General features: G+C 40.5%; 1 protein-coding gene across 1 annotated transcript; it reads left to right on the top strand.

The window, feature by feature from the left end:
- The first annotated feature begins 524 nt into the window (after positions 1 to 524).
- On the top strand, positions 525 to 4283 carry LOC104421921 (scarecrow-like protein 9). The gene is made up of 2 exons (XM_039303268.1): positions 525 to 3686; positions 3844 to 4283. Exon 1 carries the CDS (start codon positions 1425 to 1427, stop codon positions 3573 to 3575), a length of 2151 nt encoding a protein of 716 aa, XP_039159202.1. The 5' UTR covers positions 525 to 1424; the 3' UTR covers positions 3576 to 3686; positions 3844 to 4283.
- The last annotated feature ends 16618 nt before the right edge of the window (positions 4284 to 20901 follow it).

The raw sequence follows: 20901 nt of genomic DNA on the forward strand, positions 1-20901 counted from the left end.
AAACTACAATGTTGGCTGCATCAATTGTTGAAAAATTTAGCGCCTACACCTAACTCGCTACGTGACACTTCGTTATCAACTTCATTTATCACTCATGGATTACAGCCTCTGTTCTCCAAGAATCCTCTAAAAGTAATTATTTTCCTGTAAAAGTCTTTGCCGTACAATCCATAGTCCTACCCTCCAAATTCTCTCAACCTATTTCAAATCAACATAGAGCAATCTTAATGGGACACTTAATTACTATTTGACTGTTCTAAAAAAGTTGAGGTATTTCAAATTGTTTATTGACGCAGATAAAATCAGGAAAAATCTTAGAAATTGTTTCAATATTAGACCTTAGACATATAATAATTCTAAATCAAATTTCTTTAAAAAGAAAATCTTTTGTCTTATGATAGTCTGCTTCACTCTCCTCACGTAACTTTCGTTCTTAGGTTAACTATACACTTCACATGATATCATCTAATATCGTCAAATGGTACAAGTATCGGATAAAAGTCTACAAAGTAAGAAGGAGAACAAAATGACAACCTGCTTCACCGGCAGATTTCTAGTTCAGATAAACTCAGACAAACATGATGACCTATAGCCCGGAAGTCAAAGCATTAAATCGCGTGTTGCATCTATTGTAATCCCATCTGGAGCAAAACTGAAAGCGAAACGTACGGTCTTTGCCCAGGAAGTTGCCGGAGAAGACGTCGTCGATGACACCAGCCCTCGCACCGACGGCGATTTTCATGTTGTCGGCCTCCTCCTGTCCAAGCCGGTGCGCGTAATCCCTGCCCTCCGCGTCCTTTGGCCTCCCACGACTACTGCTCCGAGAGTCTCTTGGGCTTCAACTCTTCGGACTTGTCGTCGCCGTCGTCGATGCTCTGCGCTTGCGGATAAGAAGATTTGGAACAAGACAGGGCGAATGCCGACGACGGCGGTGGAGTCTTGATCGGAGGCAACGACGAGGGATTGAAATTGAAGAGTGATGGTTTGTTGACGAGGAGGTTGCGGAGCGCCATTTTCGTTGGCTGTTCTCTCACCCGGCCTTTTCTCTGTACTTTCCAAAGTCAAACTTGGTCGGTTCAAGAGAAAGGTCAAATCTTGCTGAACCCCCCCTGTTCAACGGGAGAGAGTCCAAAAAAGGAAGTATTCAATCTCGTTCTGTTTCGATTTGAAACGAGATTAGCTTATACTTTGTCCTTAGATCGCGTTTCTCTGTTTCGTTTAGCTGAACTGCATGCAAGCTAGGAACTTTAGCTCCAAGAGAAGGCTTCAAGATTTTTACCCAGTTGGACGCTTAGTTGACCAATCATTTTGGGGAATCATATCTGTGCTTATATAGTGAGTTGAATTGTGGTATATGTTCTTTCAAGATCTTTTTGAGCAATTGATGTTCTGAAGCACTTCTAAGTCTAGCATATTATATAAAAATGGATCGACCACCAGACGAACTCAATAGCTTCAATGATGGGTATGTACTCGATGATAGTGATGGTGCAGCCTTTTCGATCTTTCCAGAGGATGATCTTGTTAGTAGGCTAACGATTGACGACATGTTCAATGACTTTACCTATAGCCATTCGTATGCGCCTCCTTTGGGTGCTAACCTTGGGAAGGAACTGGCCGAGGACTATGATTTTGGTGATGAAGCTCTCAAGTACATAAACCAGATGCTTATGGAGGAAGACATAGAAGAGAAGAGCATCGTGTGTCAGAAGGCTTTGGCACTCGAGGCAGCTGAGAAATCATTCTATGAGGTCATTGGGGAAAGGTATCCACCAGCTGCAGATCAGCATCCGTTACCTAATCAAACCAACGAGAGCTTGTGTGGCAGTAGCGCTGGTGCAATTAACTGGGTTGAGTGGGAGCCGCACTGTGGATCACAAGAGCATGCTGTCCACACCACAGTGTCTCAATCTATCTCGTCGTCAATTGGGCAGTCATTTGATGGTGTCTTTGTTAGTATCAGTACCACTGGACATGCTGAATCTCTGGCCAGCGACGTTGCTTGGCCTGAACTTGTTGGAAGTGAGTGTGTTATACAGTTCAACGGCAATGGTGATGAAGCGGGAGAGTTGCTCAGTTTTGGAAATGGAATTCTAGTTGATCCAGAGAGGGGTGAATTTTCCATTGATGAACCATCTGAAGAGGCTACAAGTTTGGTTCCAAATCTAGAGAATGATGAGAACATGTTTTTCGATCTGGGACAATACAGGGGAAAGAAAAATCCTTTGCGGGAGGATGTGAACTTAGAAGAAGGAAGGATGAACAAGCATTCATCTGTTTACACCGAATCAACTGTGAGGTCGGAGATGTTTGATATAGTGTTGCTAAATCGTAAAGGAAGCGAAGCTGCCCTTCGCGAAACTCTATGGAATGTGATGAAGAATGGCCGACTGAAAGCGCCGAATGAGAGGAAGGCCCGTGGCAAGAAGCAAGGCAGGCGCAAGAAGGATGTGGTTGACTTGAGAACTCTTTTGACACTTTGTGCACAAGCTGTTAATATGGGCGATCAAGGAAGTGCAGGCGAGCTGCTCAAGCAGATCAGAAGGCATGCATCTCCCACTGGGGACGGGATGCAAAGGATGGCACACTATTTTGCAAATGGCCTTGAGGCACGCCTCGCCGGGTCAGGCTCCCAGATTTACAAGGCTCTCATGGCTAGGCCGATGTCGGTTGTTGACTTCTTGAAGGCTTATCATCTCCTTCTTGCAGCTTGTCCATTTATGAAGCTCTCGAATTTCTTCTCGAACAAGACAATATTGGACGTGGCCAACAAGGCAGCCAAGTTGCACATCGTTGATTTCGGAACTCTCTATGGTTTCCAATGGCCTGGCCTCATAGAGCATCTCTCATCAAGCCCCGGTGGACCACCGAAGCTTCAGATTACTGGGATTGATCTGCCACAACCAGGATTTAAACCAGCGGAAATTGTTGAGGAAACCGGGAAACGCTTGGCGAGCTATGCCAAAACTTTTAATGTCCCCTTCAAGTTCAATGCTATAGCAAAGAATTGGGATACTATTAAAGTCGAGGAGCTAAATATCCAGAGCGATGAAATCCTTGTCGTTACTATTCACCATATACTCGATGAAACAGTGATGGCGGAGAGTCCACGAGATGTTGTACTGAATCTGATCAGAAAGATGAATCCGGATGTTTTTATCCTGGGAGTCAAAAGTGGTGGCCATGGTGTCCCCTTTTTCGCCTCCCGATTCCGGGAGGCGCTCTTCCATTATTCGGCTATCTTTGACATGCTCGAGGCGACCGTGCCTCGTGACGCCCCGGAGAGGTTGCTGCTCGAGCAAGAGGTAGCCGGGAGGAAGGCGATGAACGTAATTGCCTGCGAAGGCTCAGAGAGGATTGAGAGACCCGAGACGTACAAAATGTCGCATGTGCGAAACCTGAGGGCCGGGTTTAGGCAGCTACCTTTGGATAAGGATAGGGCGAGCTTGGCGAAGGACAGGCTGAAATCTTACTATCATAAGGATTTTGAGATAGAAGAAGATGGGCAGTGGCTATTGCAGGGATGGAAGGGCAGGATTGTCTATGCGCTGTCGACCTGGAGGCCTGACTGTTGAATGTAGAATTGCCTGTCGAAAGTAGACAAGGAAAGATTTTGGCATTTTGCTTGTTTGTTGGGCTTGTACTGTTTCTACTGCAGTGTCAAAAGGCATTTCTAAATACGAAAGGTAAGGTTCATAGGCAGTGTTTTTGAAATTGAACATCTCAGCTTCCCTCCATCTCTGCGCAAAATTGCGCTGACAATGAATTGTGTGTCGTCTGATAAAAATTGATGGGCAAAGCTTTTCTGATTCACTTGTGCAATTTGTTGCCAATGAATGCAAGTTTGGCTTGACATGAGAGAAATCCTGGATTTGAAACCAGCTATGGAGCAGGAGCGACTGGCATCGGCGTCATTCTTAACGAGAATCATATCGGTGCGGTTTTCATTTTATCTTCAAGGTAAAGATTACGCAAACTGGGATGCTGTTGATTTTGTAGAGAGATTCAATCTGGTTCCATCGCGCTCCTGTTTCGGTCAGGGGGATGAGATTTTCATGAGCTCAGAATCACTCACAGAAAATGTCTCTGCCTTGAGTTGCCCGTCTTGAGGTCCCAACCACTTTGCTTATTTTCCGTTCATTCATTTTTAATGCTGTCCTGTATGCTTTCTAGTGGATCCTATTGTTAGACAAAAAGATTCTAATCATGCATTGAAGAACAGAATTCAAGCATTAATTATAATACTATGTGGAAAACATGATCAAAAATAAATTTGACCTCCAGCCGTTGTTCAAGTGTGTGTTCATCGGAAATCCACAGATATTAGATGGTAATTTGATGGTGACTAACCCAATTCCCTTGCGTACTGATAGTGTATTTCCGAATGAGGGTTTGTGTTAGACCTTGTGATTGCCCTCATTTTAATGAATGTTCGTCTTTTATAAACCTCTTCCCATCAAAGTGGTTATCAATAGGGCAGTTGTTAGTGAAATGGTACGAAATGTGGAAACCGTACGGTGGATAACTATTACTGAAAAGAGAAAAGTGGACTAATGCCTAAGGGTAAAATTTTATTTTAAAAGCCCATATCCCTGAAAAAATGTAGAATCACATTATATATAACATTTTCCCACGTGATCCCAACATTTTCAACAGTCGAATCATCCAACCAAAACTATGAAAACTTTATACTTAAAGAATGAGTAATATCTTCCATATATTATAATGAATTTTATTTCTTTAATGTCAGCCTATATGTGATACACATCTTAAGGAACAAACCCTATGTTTATTCTAGAATTAAGGATAATTTTTATTCGAAAAAACAACATAAAGTGTACACCAAAAAATGAGAACAACATTACAATTGAATAAGAGTTTCATACAGCAAAAATCGTCTATATAATGACAAATCACATGAGGGGACCTATTCTCATACTAACCACATGATTCTTATACTTCATTGGTGGCATATCTTTAGTTAAAGGATCGGCTATTATCAATTCAGTGCAAACATATTTAATGACCATTTTATTCTCTCTAACACGTTTTTTTATGGCTAAATACTTGATGTCAATATGCTTATTTCGACTACCACTTGGTATTTTTAACCATAAAAACCACAACTGACTTGGCGCAAATATATTATTAATGGCCTAGAAATAGAATCAACAATTATAAGTTCAAAAATGGAACTTTTCAACCATACACCATGTAAGGTAGCCTCAAAATAAGAAATGAACTTAGTCTCTATGGTGGAACTAGCAGTCACATTTTGCTTCACACTCCTCTATGACAGGGCTTCACCAACTAACATAAAAATGTTAGCCTCCATAGTAAAAGTAGCAGTCAAAATTTGCTTTGCATTCCTCTATGACACGGCTCCACCAGCTACTATAAAAATGTATCTAGATGTTGATTTTCAAAAATCAACACAACTAGCCAAGTCCACATTCGAATAACCAATTATTTTCAGGTTGTCAATTTGTCTATATATAAGCATGTGAGCTTTGCTACCTTGAAAGTATCTTATTACTTTTTTTTATAGCTTTCCAGTGGTCCATATTTGAATTACACTGATATCTTCCCAACATTTTCACAGTAAAAGTAATGTCAAGTTAAGTGCAAAACTGAGTATACATCAACCTTCCGATAGTAGAAATGTTCTTCATTTGTTCCATTTCTAGATCGTTCTTCGGGCACTGGTTCAAATTGAACCTGTCATCCTTCACAATAGGTATTATACTTGGTAAACAATCTCTTATTCGAAATCTCTCTAAGACCTCTCGAGATAGTCTTAAAATTTTTCGAGATCTATCTCTTTGGATCTTAATGCCAGTGACATAAGATGCCTCACCTATATCCTTTATATCAAAACTCCAAGAGAAATTGTTTCACCTTATCTAGATTCATGATAAATTCGTTTTAAAAATTTGAAGGGCAAGATGATGAATGTATATTCTCTACCCAAGGTATATGTTTGAAATAAACCATTGATTTAGAGATGATTCTTGTCAGTCTTCATTTGAGATATTCTTTTGATTGCATAATGATTTGCATAAATTTGCAATCACTCTTCCTTTGTAGAATTTCCTGCATTTAACTTGTTCCCTTTTTGTTATTCATGTATTTGAATCCTTTCTTTATGCATCAAAGCAAAATAGGAAATCTTCATAGAAGCCACTGACACTTTCCCAACTCATCTCAGTAGAGTATTTAAGGCAAAATATCTTGCATAATAAAATAATATCTCATAAAAAAAATCTTCTAAGCAAAGCATGATAAGATTAGAGAAAATAACTTTCTTTAGTATTTATACAATCAATTGAATTATTTCTAAATGAAAAGCAAGATATCAATCAATCACACAAATTTAAGCAAATTCCAATTCATTATCCATAAGCATGCATCAAACTTTTACTCCAAAAAGATATTTACAGGATAATCAATTTGAAATTATCACACATGTCGCAAAAAGTCTGAGTCAAGCAAAACATATCATGAAGATATAATATATTAAATACAAAGAGAATGTATAGAAATTTAAAGTATGTACCTAAAACAAAGTGAGAATTTAAAAAAGAAAATATACAATCCTTATCAATTTCTCTTTCTCATTTCCTTTATTCCCCGCGAAAAGAACAACCCATCTTTTCTTCAATATCCAAATGAATTTGGGTTCATTTTTATTAGAGGAAGCATCAAATATCCAATTAATTGTTTTGGATTTCTTCCAATCAAGTGGACATTGTTGCTTAAAGTGATTAGGATTATCTTAGTTTGAACAATTATAATATTGAGATCTGATAGGCTTAACAAATTGCTTACCAAAATGATTTCTATAATACTGGATTGAAGGTATGCGCCTCAATCGCTCCTTTGCTTTTGGAAAATCATTCTTGATCTCATTAACCATCTTCGTAGCTAAGGCTAGATTTGTTGTAATACGATATTTGTATGGAGAGAACATGTTCTAATGTCATCGAGTCAAGAGAGAATTTCTTGCAAATTTTTGAAGTTTCTTCCTTATAGGAATTAATTTCCTTTTGCAAAGTATCTTTCTCTTCCATGATAGCATAATTCTCTTTTTCCAGCTCAATGATCCTTCTCTCATTTGTAGAATTTTGCTGTATCAATTTAAAGACTTCCATTTTACAACTCAGAGATAATTTTTAATGTTTTCGCATGTTGCATGCATTTCAAAAAGATCATCCTCATTGATAATAGGATTTGAACAAATCACCTCATTTTCTTTAGTCAATGTTCGCCATTAAGCATAGATTTCCTTGCTCTTCATCTTGGATTCAGACCCTATGTCACTCCACATCTTGGCCTTAGAGCTTTCTTCTTCTTTTCAATTTTTTCTTTCCTTTTCTTGAATAACGGACAATTGGGTTTTATGTGACCCCTTGTCCTACACTTAAAACATATTATATCCTTACTTTCATTGTCGTCTCTATTCTTATAAAATCTTCTTTCTTTGGATTTCTTTGCTGGCTCCTTCCCTTTGGAGTTTCTTCTCTTTCTCACAAGGTGTTCAAATCTTTTGATTAGCAACTTCTTCTCATCATCATCATCTTCTTCGTCTTCCTCAGAATCCATCTCATCAAAATCAATGTTAGATTTTAAGGTACTTAACTTCTTTCCTTTAGGATTTTCATCATTTATACATTTTACTTCATATGATTGGAGAGTCCAAATGAGTTCATCGACTAATAAGAGTTCCAAATTGAAATTTTGATGTTGTTCCAATCCTTTAAGAGTTCTCACAGCAATTTGTTCACTTTCATGGGTCCATAAATTGGATTCCCTTAGCATGCTAGACCATTCACTAAGTCAATGAATCTGCCAAACATTTCGCTGATGGATTCTCCTAACTTCATCATGAAAGACTTATACAATCCAAGCAATACGTTTACTTTGTTGACACCTGATTTTTTGTCGACATTTTAAACATTCAGTTTGTTAGAAAAATATTAAAAAAATAAAGAGCAAAAAAAAAAAAGAATGAAAAAAGAATGAAAACATAAAAAAAAATGTAAAGAAAACAAGAAAAAAAAGAAACAAAAAGAAAACATAGAGAAAAAAAGGAAAAAAACACTGAAAAAAATACAGAGGCTTGCTCATTTTTTTTGGCGCGAAAGGGGGGCCATTTTTCACGATCGATTCTCTCTTTCCCGCTCTCCCGTGGTCTCGCTCTCTCTCTCTTCCGGGGAAATTTTCGCGCGCGGATTCTCTCTTTGAGGGGTTCTCTGTTCCCGCTTGCTCTCTTGCTCCTCTCAGACGCTCTCTCTCGATCTCATGACGCTGGCACTCTCTCTCGGTGGGGGGAAAAACAGACTTCTTTTCATCTCTTTCTCGGCTGAGAGCTCACGGAAAAAACCGGAAAAAATACCCTAAGGGATCCATCGATCGACTCGGCCATCTTCGGCGAGAGAAGCCTGAGGAAGGAGCCGGCTGTCGCCGCCTCCTTGCGATCGCCTCTCTCTCGATCGTCGTCGGATCCGAGGCCTCTGACCACCGTTTCTTTGATATGCCGTTTTGCCCTCCAGCTCTCAGGAATCTCGATCTCTTCCTCTGCATTTCTTTGAGCCCTAAAAACAGTGCAGCAACCGGTGGAGGAGCTCGAATCGCGAAGCTCAGCCTCGAGGATAGAAATCCGAAGCTCAATTGATGGCGGTGGCGGCAGCGGTTTCCGATCACCTTCTTGTTCATCAACTACCGCCGGGGATTTTCTCTCGACTCTGTCTCTGAGGATCGGAATCTCTCGATCTAGCTGGCTTGAGCAACTGCCGGTTGAGGAGTTGGAGGTGTGAGGTTTGGATCCGCGTTGAGTTCGGAGAAGGTTCAACAATGATATCCCTTTGGATCGAGTCACTTTCGAGGATTTTCCCCCCAGATCTCGGCAAGTCTCGTTCAGATTACTGATTCGTTTTCTCTAGTAAAGTTTTTTTTTTTTAGAGTCATCTCAATCCTCCATCTCCTGCCGTTTTCTTTTGCTGGTGCCAAGCATGTATTCCCTTTTGCTGATTCAACTATTGAAATCGCCGGCTATCCATTGAAGTCGCCGATTCAATCAAAATCTCACAAGGTGTTTGGATCGGTCATTACTCGAAGAACAACTTCAACAATCAGAAGACAGACGCAGCAAAGCAGAGCTGATCTTTTCAGAATCCTTGAAGAGAATAACTGACAAATCTGTTGAGGTAAGAATGTTTGTGCTTGAATATATGAAGAACTTCCTGCTGTGAAATCCTTCTAGAGCTTAATCTTTTCAAATAATTGGTGCCTTATGCGATTGACTGCTGGATTATGATGAGAACGTGAGAAAGCAAATTGTCGCTGTTATTTGCGAGTGTGGCTTACTTGAGTTTTGTTCAGCTCGATGTTCACCTTATGTGTTGAAGATACGCAAGGATATTCAACCGAATCATTCAGATATCATTGCACAAGTCAAGATCAATTAATATCGAATCTGATTTTGTATATAATATTGTTTCCTTTTATTTACATACAACATGTATTATAATAGACATGCTCTGTACATTACATGAAGATATCGAAATACAAGAGAAATTTTCTCCTCTCGCTTTCCTTCCTCTCGTCTTCTTCATCTTCTTTCATGGTATCAGAGCGGGTTACGCACCTTTAACTTGCTTCTTCCGCCTCAATTCGTCCTCTTCTGGTCTTCTGATCTTCTGCTGGAAAATCTAGCTAACCTGCAAAACGCGTTACCACTCCGGCGCAAGAATCATCACCTTGAGGAAATCACATTGAAATAGATGAAGGAAAAGGAAAGGAGGGAGATCTCCATACCGTCATGGCTGACAATCAACCTCAACCGGGGCAATTACATGTGGATACAACGACCTCAGAAGCACAAGATCAAGTGCATAACATCATAGGTCGGTTTGGTTAGCCCGCGATGGGGCAATTTTTTTCCATGGCAACCCAGTCTGGGGTATCCTCATTCAGGGACTTCCTACCAGTGGGTGCCAATGCCAGTATACTGTGGAGGAAATTCGAATGTATCATTCTCAGGAAGTCAGACTCAGAATGGTCCACCAGCCGCGAGCGGGGCGGACCAATCAGAAACAATCGGGTCGGTTAATGCAGGCGAAAGCCCAGGCGATTCGCATGCAGGGACTCAGGGCACTTTCAATCAGGGTTAGCAAGCAAATCCTTACTCGGGTTATCCACCCGGTTTCCTACCGATTTCCTTGGCGGCGCCATGGGTCGCCCAGAACCTGGCAACGTCCTGTACATTTCCAATTCCGACGGGCTGGAGTTGCGACTTATTAGTCACCCTCTCACAGGACCCGAAAACTACTCGAGCTGGGCACGAGAGTTTTAGAGAGCGCTCATCACCAAAGATAAAGAAGGCTTCATCGACGGAACTATTCCAATCCCGACCGATGAAAAGATGGGGTGACAATGGAAAAAATGTAATCAATTGGTAAGAACGTGGATAGGTAACTGCATCAACCTAGAAATCGCAACCGGTTTACCTCCCACAGAGGATTCGAAAACATTTTGGCAAAATATTCAAGAAATGTATGGGAAACTCGATAGGGCAAAAATTTTCTCGCTGCATCAAGCCCTCAGTGAGCTCAAGCAGGGAAACATGTCAGTGACGACATGCTTCAACAAGCTCTCCGCCCTCTGGAACGAGCTAGAAGCGGCAGAGGAGAGACTCAAAGGACCAGAGGCAACACTCCAGCAATACAAAGCAATGAAGGACCGAGAAAAAGCGACCCGTTTTCTATTGATTCTCAATGATTCTTACCTTCATTTCAAATCGCAGATCTTGGCAATGGAACCAGCTCCTCCCCTTGGCCGGATATTTCAGCTCGTGGTGTAGGAGGAAAACCAGAGGCTCGCTGCATCCAAGGCCAAAACCACCGAAACCCTAGCCTTGGCGGCGAAAATCGAAAAGGGGCAGAAAATCGTAGCCAAAGGAAGAGAGGCGACATCACTAGGGTTCGGAGAGCCAAAGGGGGCGCTAGGGTTCGCGGAGCAAAAATGGGCTTTTCAAGGCTCCGTGGACGGCCAAGATCGACTCCAACGATCTGACGGTCAGAAAGGAGCGCGACACTTCGGTGATCTCGACGGTGGAGATGCGCTCAGCTTAAAGGGATCGAACGGTCCGAATTATTCGAGAAATTATGGGCTGAATTTTAAAAATAGAGGGAAGTTATTTTGTGATTATTGTAAAAGGCCCCACCATACAATTGACAATTGCTGGAAATTACATGGGAGGCCTGACAGGAAAGGGAAGGAGATTTCAGCAGCAGCTTACCAACCCACTCCATCCACAGATGTCAATCAACCAATCACACATGGAGAATATCAACAATTATTACAGGCTTTGAAAAAATTGGAGGTACCAAAAAGGGGGAGCAATTTTACAGGTATTTCTCATTGCTTGACAAGTAATATATCAAGAAATGCCTGGATTATTGATTTCGGAGCGAGTGATCATATTACATGTAATAAGGGGTTATTTTCTGATATTCATGAAAATTCAACTAATCCCATTACTGTGCAACTGCCAAATGGCAATACCACTCGTGTCACCCTAACTGGGACTGTTACTCTTAGCCCACAAATTACCCTAAAAAATGTTCTTTACATTTCGAATTTCCAATTCAATCTTATCTCAGTGTCCAAAGCCTGTTAAGAAAATTCGTGCCAAGTAATTTTCAATGCTGATGTCTATCTGTTTTAGGCCCTTTCGACTGGGAAATTGATGGGCTGGGGTAACCTCTCTGAAGGATTGTTTTATTGGAGAAATTCACCCAAAAATCTTGATTTACTCTCTTACAATAAATCATTGTGTAATCTGACTACCAATGATAAGAATTTCCTTTTACATTCCAGATTGGGTCACGGTTCTTTTTTTCTGTATCCTCAATGCCCTATTTGCCCACTTGCAAAACAATCGCAAACACCCTTTCCACTAAGTCAATATCGCTCAAGTGACATTCTTTCTTTGTTACATGTTGATGTCTGGGGGCCATACCATACATTAAATCATGATGGGTCTCGGTTCTTTCTCACCATCGTAGATGATCACTCTAGGGCCACATGGCTTTTTCTCATGCAAAGTAAGGGTCAAGTTCTGTCTCATCTTAAGACCTTTCTTTCCCTATCCAAAACTCAATTTGGGAAAAATGTTCAAAAAATACAAACAGACAATGGTAGTGAATTTTTCAATCATGAATGTATTGCTCTTTTCTTGTCACATGGGATACTACATGAGAGCACATGTGTTTATACACCACAACAAAATGGGGTGGTAGAGCAGAAACATCGCCATTTATTAGAAGTGGCGCGGGCTTTGAAATTCCAAGCTTCTGTCCCAGACACTTTTTGGGGCGATTGTGTTTTAACTGCAGCTTATTTAATCAACCATATGCCAAGTAAGCTTCTTGGCGGGCGAACACCTTTTGAGCTGCTTTATGGAAAGAAACCAGATCTGGGACATTTGAAGATTTTTGGATGTCTTTGCTACGCTACCATAGTCGGTCCTAGAGATAAAATGGGACCTCGTGCTTGTCGATGCATCTTTATGGGATATCCTAGTCTATAGAAGGGATACAGGTTATTTGATCCTTCCACAGGAGACTTCATAGTTAGTCGGGATGTTTCATTCCAAGAGAATTATTTTCCTTTTGCCACCTCTGCATCTGATACAGAAAAGGATGATCATTTTCGTACTATTCAGACGGATGAGACTATGGCAGATCCAAACTATGTTCTCCTTCCTCCATCAGCAAATATTAGGCCCTCTGCTATGACACCTATGGACGTGACGTCCTCAACTGAAGTGACAACACCACACCAAGAGGAAGTCGCCTCTCTAGTTTCAAGTACTGTTGGGGATTCCAATGACAATCATTCACCATCGAGGCACCATGTACCAAGGCGATCCGGACGTAACACACGTCCGCTGACCTGGACCAAAGACTACATATGCGGAGTCCAGAGATCACCAGGTATTCTGTTTCCGGTTGCCTAATTTGTTTCTTTCGATAGACTTTCTCCAGAACATAGATGTTGTATTACTCGCATTTCTAATGGGCAAGAACCATCGAGTTTTGAGGAGGCACGCACTGATCCGCGCTGGCAGAAGGCCATGGAAGCAGAGTTAATGGCCTTGACGAATAATCAGACATGGGATCTTGTTACCCTACCTGCACACCGCAAGGCAATTGGATGCAAATGGGTCTACAAGATCAAGTATCGTGCAGATGGATCTATTGAGAGATACAAAGCTCGATTAGTGGCAAAAGGCTTCACACAATGAGAAGGTTTTGACTACCACGAAACCTTTTCCCCCGTGGCCAAAGATGTCATTGTTCGATCATTCCTTTCCGTAGCAACTTTTCGGGACTGGTCTTTGCATCAGATGGATGTGCACAATGCATCCCTGCATGGAGATTTAGATGAGGAGATTTATATGGAAGTGCCATCAGGTTTACGGAGACAGGGGGAGGATAAAGTCTGTCGTCTCCGCAAATCCTTATATGGACTCAAACAAGCCTCAAGATAGTGGTATGCGAAGTTTGCTGAGTCATTGATAGCTGCCGGTTTCAACAGTCCAAGTTTGATTATGCTGTTTTCACATGGACTAGAGGGATGTCATCTATCTACTTAATGATATATGTAGATGATATACTCATTATGGGCAATGATGAAGTAGCTATCAAAGAGTTCAAAGACTATTTGCATTCAACATTCCATATTAAGGATTTAGGGTCACCCAAGTACTTCCTTGGAATTGAAATTGCACGTTCAGACCAAGGGATTTCCCTCAGTCAAAGGAAATTTGCACTGGAGATTATATCAGAAGCAGGTCTATCAGGATGTAAGCCAGCTGTAATTCCAATTGAGCAGAACGTTAAATTGACTACGGCAGATTATGATGCTAGTTTATCTCAACAGACTGATTCTATACTCAAGGATCAATTGAGACATTAGAAGCTCGTTGGGAAGCTCATATATTTGACCATGACCAGACCAGATATAAGCTATGCAGTCCAGACACTCAGTCAGTTTATGCATCAACCGAATGAATCTCATATGAATGCATCACTTAAAGTGGTGAAATACTTGAAGAGTTGCCCAGGACTCGGGATTCTTCTCTCCAAGAAATGCGACATGAGGATGACTACTTACTGTGATGCTGATTATGCGACCTGTCCGATGAGCAGAAGATCCATAACTGGTTTCTGCATCAAATTGGGAGACTCTTTACTCTCATGGAAGACAAAAAAGCAACCAACTGTTTCACTATCTTCGGCAGAGGCATAATATCGTGCTATGGCCAAAACAACTTGTGAAATAGTATGGTTAAAGGGATTGCTTCGAGATCTTGGAGTACAAGTTAGAGGACCGACCAGACTATTTTGTGACAATGATGCAGCCATCAAACTTGCATCGAATCCTATTGTGCATGAGAGAACCAAGCACATAGAAGTGGACTGTCATTTCACACGGGAAAAGATTTAACAAGGGATGATCGAGACACAAGGGATTGGGACAGAAGAACAACCAGCAGATGTCTTCACCAAGCCTTTATGTCAGAGACATCATGCGTATCTCTTGAGCAAGCTAGGCGTCTTGGACATTTACAAGCCACCAGCTTGAGGGGGAGTGTTGAAGATACACAAGGATATTCAACCGAATCATTCAGATATCACTGCACAAGTCAAGATCAATTAATATCGAATCTGATTTTGTATATAATATTGTTTCCTTTTATTTACATACAACATGTATTATAATAGACATGCTCTGTACATTACATGAAGATATTGAAATACAAGAGAAATTTTCTCCTCTCGCTTTCCTTCCTCTCGTCTTCTTCATCTTCTTTCATTCTGTTGAATAGAACTATTATGTTTCCCTCATTTCAGAAGACTAAAAACCATTTATATCTGTTCATACTGTTCTTCAACCGCAGTTAATCCCCTGTTTACACTAGCAATAGTTGCTAATGGGATGTGGTTCCATATTGATGTTGCATATGCTAGAAGTGCTTGTATTTGTCCTGAATATTGGCTATACTTTGATGGCATTGAAGATGCTGATTCGTTTAACATGAATGCACACAAGTAATGTCCGACAAATTTTGATTGCTCATCTCTCTGGATAAAAGTAAACTATACGTTTTCTTATGTCATATGCTGATGAGATTGATGTTTCTGTTTGAAATGATGGCGACTTTTCTATTATGGTGCGTGGGAGTAGAGAATTTTGTTATCGCCGGTCTTACATCGACAATAGTTTTAGAATAGGTTGATATCAAAGGACTGGATCATTTGAACGAATGCGTCTGATTGTCTATGCTCAAATTTTTCTGAGTGTCTCGTTTAGATCATGGAACCTGTGTATAGATTTAAAATTGTCATCGTTGTTCATCTTGGCAATACTTCCTGGTCACATATAAAGTCTGTGAATATTATATATAGTTCAATTGCGCATGTACTGCATTACTTTCCTCTCTACCTATATAGAGTAGTAGGCGTATCATGTAAATATCATTCTCGTTGCTTAGATTCTTGACCGTTCGTGCTTTACTCTAAAGAGTTCATATTATTGATTTTAGTGTCTCGATTTTTTGGTATTAATCAAATCATGCAATTTGGGTTCAAGAGTAGATTCCTTCATAATAGCTGCAAGTTTCATGTCTTGATATGACTACTCTATTATGCTGTTTGCTTGACTGACTCACCTAAGGGTTTTGTTTTTTTTAAATGCATTTGCCATGCTGTTTTTGTGATCTATGTCCTATGGAATACTTCAAATATATTGGTTGAGCCTTGCTGCAATTGTTTTTCTTGACATTGAATGGAACGAATAGTGCCAATACCGAGACTATTACTTTTTTCATAGGTAAAGGTGGCAAGGTTATCGGTGATATGCATTTTGTAAATGTTTTTTAGAAGAGAAAGATGGATGGGATCACGAAACTTTTGGTCTAAATGTTATATTGAAATCTGATTTGAGATACCGTTGTCTGACTTGAAAGATGCTTGCATAAACTAATTGCAATTTTGCTTGATAGAAATGCTTCTTTATACAGGAGATCTTGCTGTCTTTTCTTATTTCTGACTTCCAAGCTCCTTTTGGCTTTTCTTGAGTTGTACATCTTTCCATGACACACGCCATATATGAATATCAGTATGCTATAATTGCTGCTTATGATTGAAGCATGTGGAAAAGATATTATGTCAAGGATAAATTAAATTTGGGATAAGTGTTCCAAAAGTTCTACAACTTGTCACGAAAGTGCATTTCAGTCCTAAAACTTGCAAAAAGTGCATTTCAGTCATACAACTTGTCAAAATGTTTCAAACTAGTCCTAAAATTGACACCGTCTAATTTCTTAATGGAAAAAGCTGACGTGGCCCCCGCGTGGCTTTTTTTAATCGTTTCTCTCTCCTCTGTTGCAAATAGTTTAAAAAAAAAAAAAAGCCACGCATGCAGAACGACGTTGTCTCCTCCTTTCTTCTTCACCACGACGCCGTCTCCTCCTTTCTCCTTCCCCACGACGCCGTCTCCTCCTTTCTCTTTCGCCACGACGTTGTCTCCTCCTCCCCCCTCTGTCTCTACTTCTTCTTTCTCTATTCTGAGTGTCCCCTAAGCCCCAAATCGAATTCGTCCAAACCCTAAGCCCCAAATCGATCTCGTCCGAACCCTAAACCTCAAATCAAATTCGTTCAAACCCTAAGGCCCAAATCGATCTCGTCCGAACCCTAAACCCCAAATCGAATTCGTTCGAACCCTAAGCCCCAAATCGATCTCATCCGAACCCTAAACCCCAAATCGATTTCGTCCTAACCCTAAGCCCCAAATCAAATTTGACAATCTGCAGTTATCTTGCGATTTGGGTCCTCATCGACCTCGAGTTTGACGCTCATCGTGAGTTCGTGTTCTTTCCTTCCTTTGACGATTACGTGTTCGTGTGAAGATCTCGCTTGCGGGAGTCTCGACATCTCAGCGGCGAAGCGATTGGCGTCGGGGACGACGACAGGGTCAACGACGGCGATGGCGACTCCTCCTCATGTAGGTATCGCTCTCTGCATTATAGCATTTTGTTGTTTTCAATTCTCCAATACTAGTGACAAATTAGAACATTTATGTAGAAGTAAGTTATGGTTGTCTATTCATCCAGTGCATATGAAAAAAGAGATGTTTTTTGGAAATTGAAAACATCTCCTAAATCTCTCAAGTAAACACATTGCATTATGTAGAAGTTATTAATATGAAGACGTTATGAAGGAATCATAATATAGCTAATATACTTCTATTAGGTTCCTATAATACGAAGCCCAGAAGAATGAGGGCGGCAACATCTGCATCAAGTAGCGTAACTCCTAATGAGGTCAACTCGAGCCAACATGTTATTGTGGCCTTCAATCGCCAATTCTTATGGCAAAGACAAAGAAAATGCAGGAAGAAGGTTCCATGGACGTGCTAAGTTTGATAGTCCAAGTTGCTGCAATTTCTTCATGTGGGTGGATCCAAAGATACCAAATCATGTGAGGGACATGATAGTTGACCTCCTTGAAAGAAATCAAACATTGTATGAATCAAGCCAATCGAGGGGTGACGGAGTCGAGGTGAGCTCATTGCTAGCTGAAATGAAGACTCAAAAGGCGAAAAATAGACGTTTAAAGGAGGAGCTTGCACAAGTAAAGAAAGGAAAGATGCTATATCAATCAGCATTCATTCTATGCATGTGTTATATCTCTATATTGGTTATATATAATGTGAAAGTTGGTGGGAAATTTCTAAGTGGTGGGAAATTTCTAAGTCTTCCATAGTACCTTCTATCTGAGTTTGTAAATTTGAACACTAGTTGTGGATAATTGAGATGGGAATGAAATCTGATGTGAGTTTGTAGTTTGCAAGATCGGTTGCTTGCCATGCGAGAAATTACTATCGCATTGCAAAATGTTGCTTGATTTGTGTGCTTGTCAATAGCACTACATGAGCTATTGCCACCAGAATAAATTTGGAACTTCAAAATGGTGACAACTCCCTTATTATGCAATCGAGATTGTTAATTGGTGATTTTTTCATGATTTTAATAACGAGCTTGCCTCAAATGGAATGTGTAAAAAATCAAGTGAAATCAAAGCAATCGCCACAATACCTAAGTTACCTAATCAAATCTTCCATGAATCATCCAATGCGGGCCACGAGAGACCACGTAGAGCAAAACCCCATCATATAAAATGAAAAATTAGCAATAAGAGGTGGTGGTATCGGTTACCATTAATGCCCCTGAGGAACTCGAGAAAAATGTATGGGAAAGAAGATGACAAAAGTATTGGAAGAATGAAAATTCTACATGGCCAATTTCAGTAATTACCTATTAACAATCCCAAAGAGTAATCACTTTCGTGCATTATCCAAACCAAAACCAAGCATCCCACATAACTTGTTGAAACACGATTCATTGACAAAGCAACAGGCTTACATTTTCAGTGCACAAAAGGTTCTGTTCAACAAAATATGCACTTTCAGTGCAGAAAAGGTTCTATGCACAAACGCTACACGTCTCATACAAAAAACCAGCTAATAATTGATATACATTCACCTAACAACACCAATTTCAGCAGACATATCAATCCAATATGATGGTCTCCGGTGGTCCAAAAGAGGTTGAGTCTTCACTTGATTCAGAATTCTGGTGCTTTTCCTTATATATGGTCTCGCAGCGATAGGCTTTGGAGGAGTTGTTGTAGCCTGAGATGACTGAGCCTGACGTTGTAATAGTGCCTTTGGCTTCATCGCAACATGCTTTCGAGGAGGTAATGTTGCGCGAGATGATTGAGATTGGGAACTTGCCTTGGGTTGTGATGGTGCCTTTCGCTTTAAACCAAGATGCTTATGAGATATTGTAGCCTTAGATGACTGAGCTTCGGAATTGGCCTAAGGTTGCGATAGTAGCTTTGGCTTCAGCGCAACATGCTTTGGAGGAGGTAATGTTACACGAGATGATTGGGGTTGGGAACTTACCTAGAGTTGTGATGGTGCCTTTCGCTTTAAACCAAGATGCTTCTGAGCTATTGTAGCTTGAGATGACTGAGCTTGAGAACTGGCCTGAGGTTATGATAGTGTCGTTGGCTTCATTGCAACGTGCTTTGGAGGAGCTACTGTTGCATGATATGACTGACGTTGTGAAGTGGCCTTGGGTTGTAATAGTGGCTTCGGCGTCACCGCAATTTGTTTTCGAGGAGCTGCTGATATATGATATGACTGAGGTTGTGCACTAACTTGGGAATGCACCTTTGTTGTTGACGTAGCTCTTGTGACTACCCCTTTCTCCGGTAGGTTAACGAGCCTTGCACCAATTGTATTAGGCTACATAAGAATGAGTATCTTTTTAGCTTAAGGAGATAAGTAATTGCTATTATAAAAATTTAAAAATATTACTCACCTTGCGAATATGAAGGTTTGTCATAGGATTTGCATCAACACCCAACCCTATCATTTTCGTCCTGTTGGCTTGTGATTCTCTCTGTATCATGCAATTTTCAATGGTAGGTCTTTTAAACTGAAATAATAGAAAATTCATTCAACATCAGAACGTAGTCACAATACATGTATACTTGGGGATTGAGGTATTACTCACCGGAATTTTTTCACGTCTATGCTTAGCCATTATATTGGCCGGTGCACTGCCTTCCCCTTGATTTGAACGAACTTCACCAAAAGCATTGGCCTCACCACTACATCCTCTAACATCAGCACTAGCATGAGTAGAAGTAGTGGCACTACATTCTCTTACATTTGCACGAGCACTACATTCTCTTACATCTGCACTAGTCTGAGCAGAAGCATTAACATGCCCACTATTGTCTCCTATTGAATTGGCATTTGCAGAAGCATTGGCATGGCTTTCGGATCCTCCTTCAGCTACGCTTGTCGTTGCTTTAGCTTTAGCCTGAATATATATTCAAAGTTACTAAATTGGAATCTTCATATACAAAACTTACAATAATGGTTAGATGACAACTTACTTGTCTTTTTCCGAGCCTTGGACCAATGTAATTAGCCTGAGATTGAGCATAAGCTTCAGCTGTACTTGCATTGGCATGAGCACTGGATGTACATACATTGACCTGAGCATTGGATGTACATACATTTGCAGAAGCATTGGATGTACGTACATTGGCCCCAAAGATTGGCCTGAGAAGCACATATTAAGTATTGATTAACAACATGTTAAAGTGACATGCCCAAAGATTAAGATGATCAGTTAGTTGAGGAAATACTTTTTTTAAAGGACATCCCTTGCGCTTATGTCCAATTTGTTTGCAAGCAGAACAAGTCATTTGCTTACCCTCTTTAGTCATTCTATCACCTCTTACAAGCTCAATGGGTTGCTTTCTTCTACTCCTTTTTGGCCTACCAGGCATGTTCTTCATTGGTGGGGGTTGAGGAGCTTCTTTATTGGTTTTATTCCAAAATTTCTGTCTTCTCACCATAGGCATCATGAATTGATAAGCACTTAGATACTTTTCCTTGTTGAAGCACTCGGCTAGATAGTCGGTCGGATCATTTCTCTTATGGTGTATTGCACAAATGGCATGGCAACATGGACACAGAGTTCCCAAGCTCTACAAGAACAAGTTTCTAAATTCAAATCAACAACATATTTGTCACCACCTTCTGTAATCTCATATCCTTCATTTCCATTCCATATCAAATGGCAATACCTACTAGCAAATGTATTCTCATGTAACTTACGCATAATCCTTGGACCGTAATTTCTAGTCTACCTAGCACATCCATCCCTCTGAGTATGCATTTTATTCATAACCATGATTCTAATATCCTCCAAAGATACTCACAATGGCCTTGCACCTAGCTTCCACACAC

This window comes from Eucalyptus grandis, chromosome 10 (assembly GCF_016545825.1).
Source record: "Eucalyptus grandis isolate ANBG69807.140 chromosome 10, ASM1654582v1, whole genome shotgun sequence".
Classification (NCBI taxonomy): Eukaryota; Viridiplantae; Streptophyta; class Magnoliopsida; order Myrtales; family Myrtaceae; genus Eucalyptus; species Eucalyptus grandis.

Bases quoted from the DNA above. Each gene is read 5' to 3' on its own strand.
- LOC104421921 (XM_039303268.1), top strand. From the start codon at position 1,425: ATGGATCGACCACCAGACGAACTCAATAGCTTCAATGATGGGTATGTA.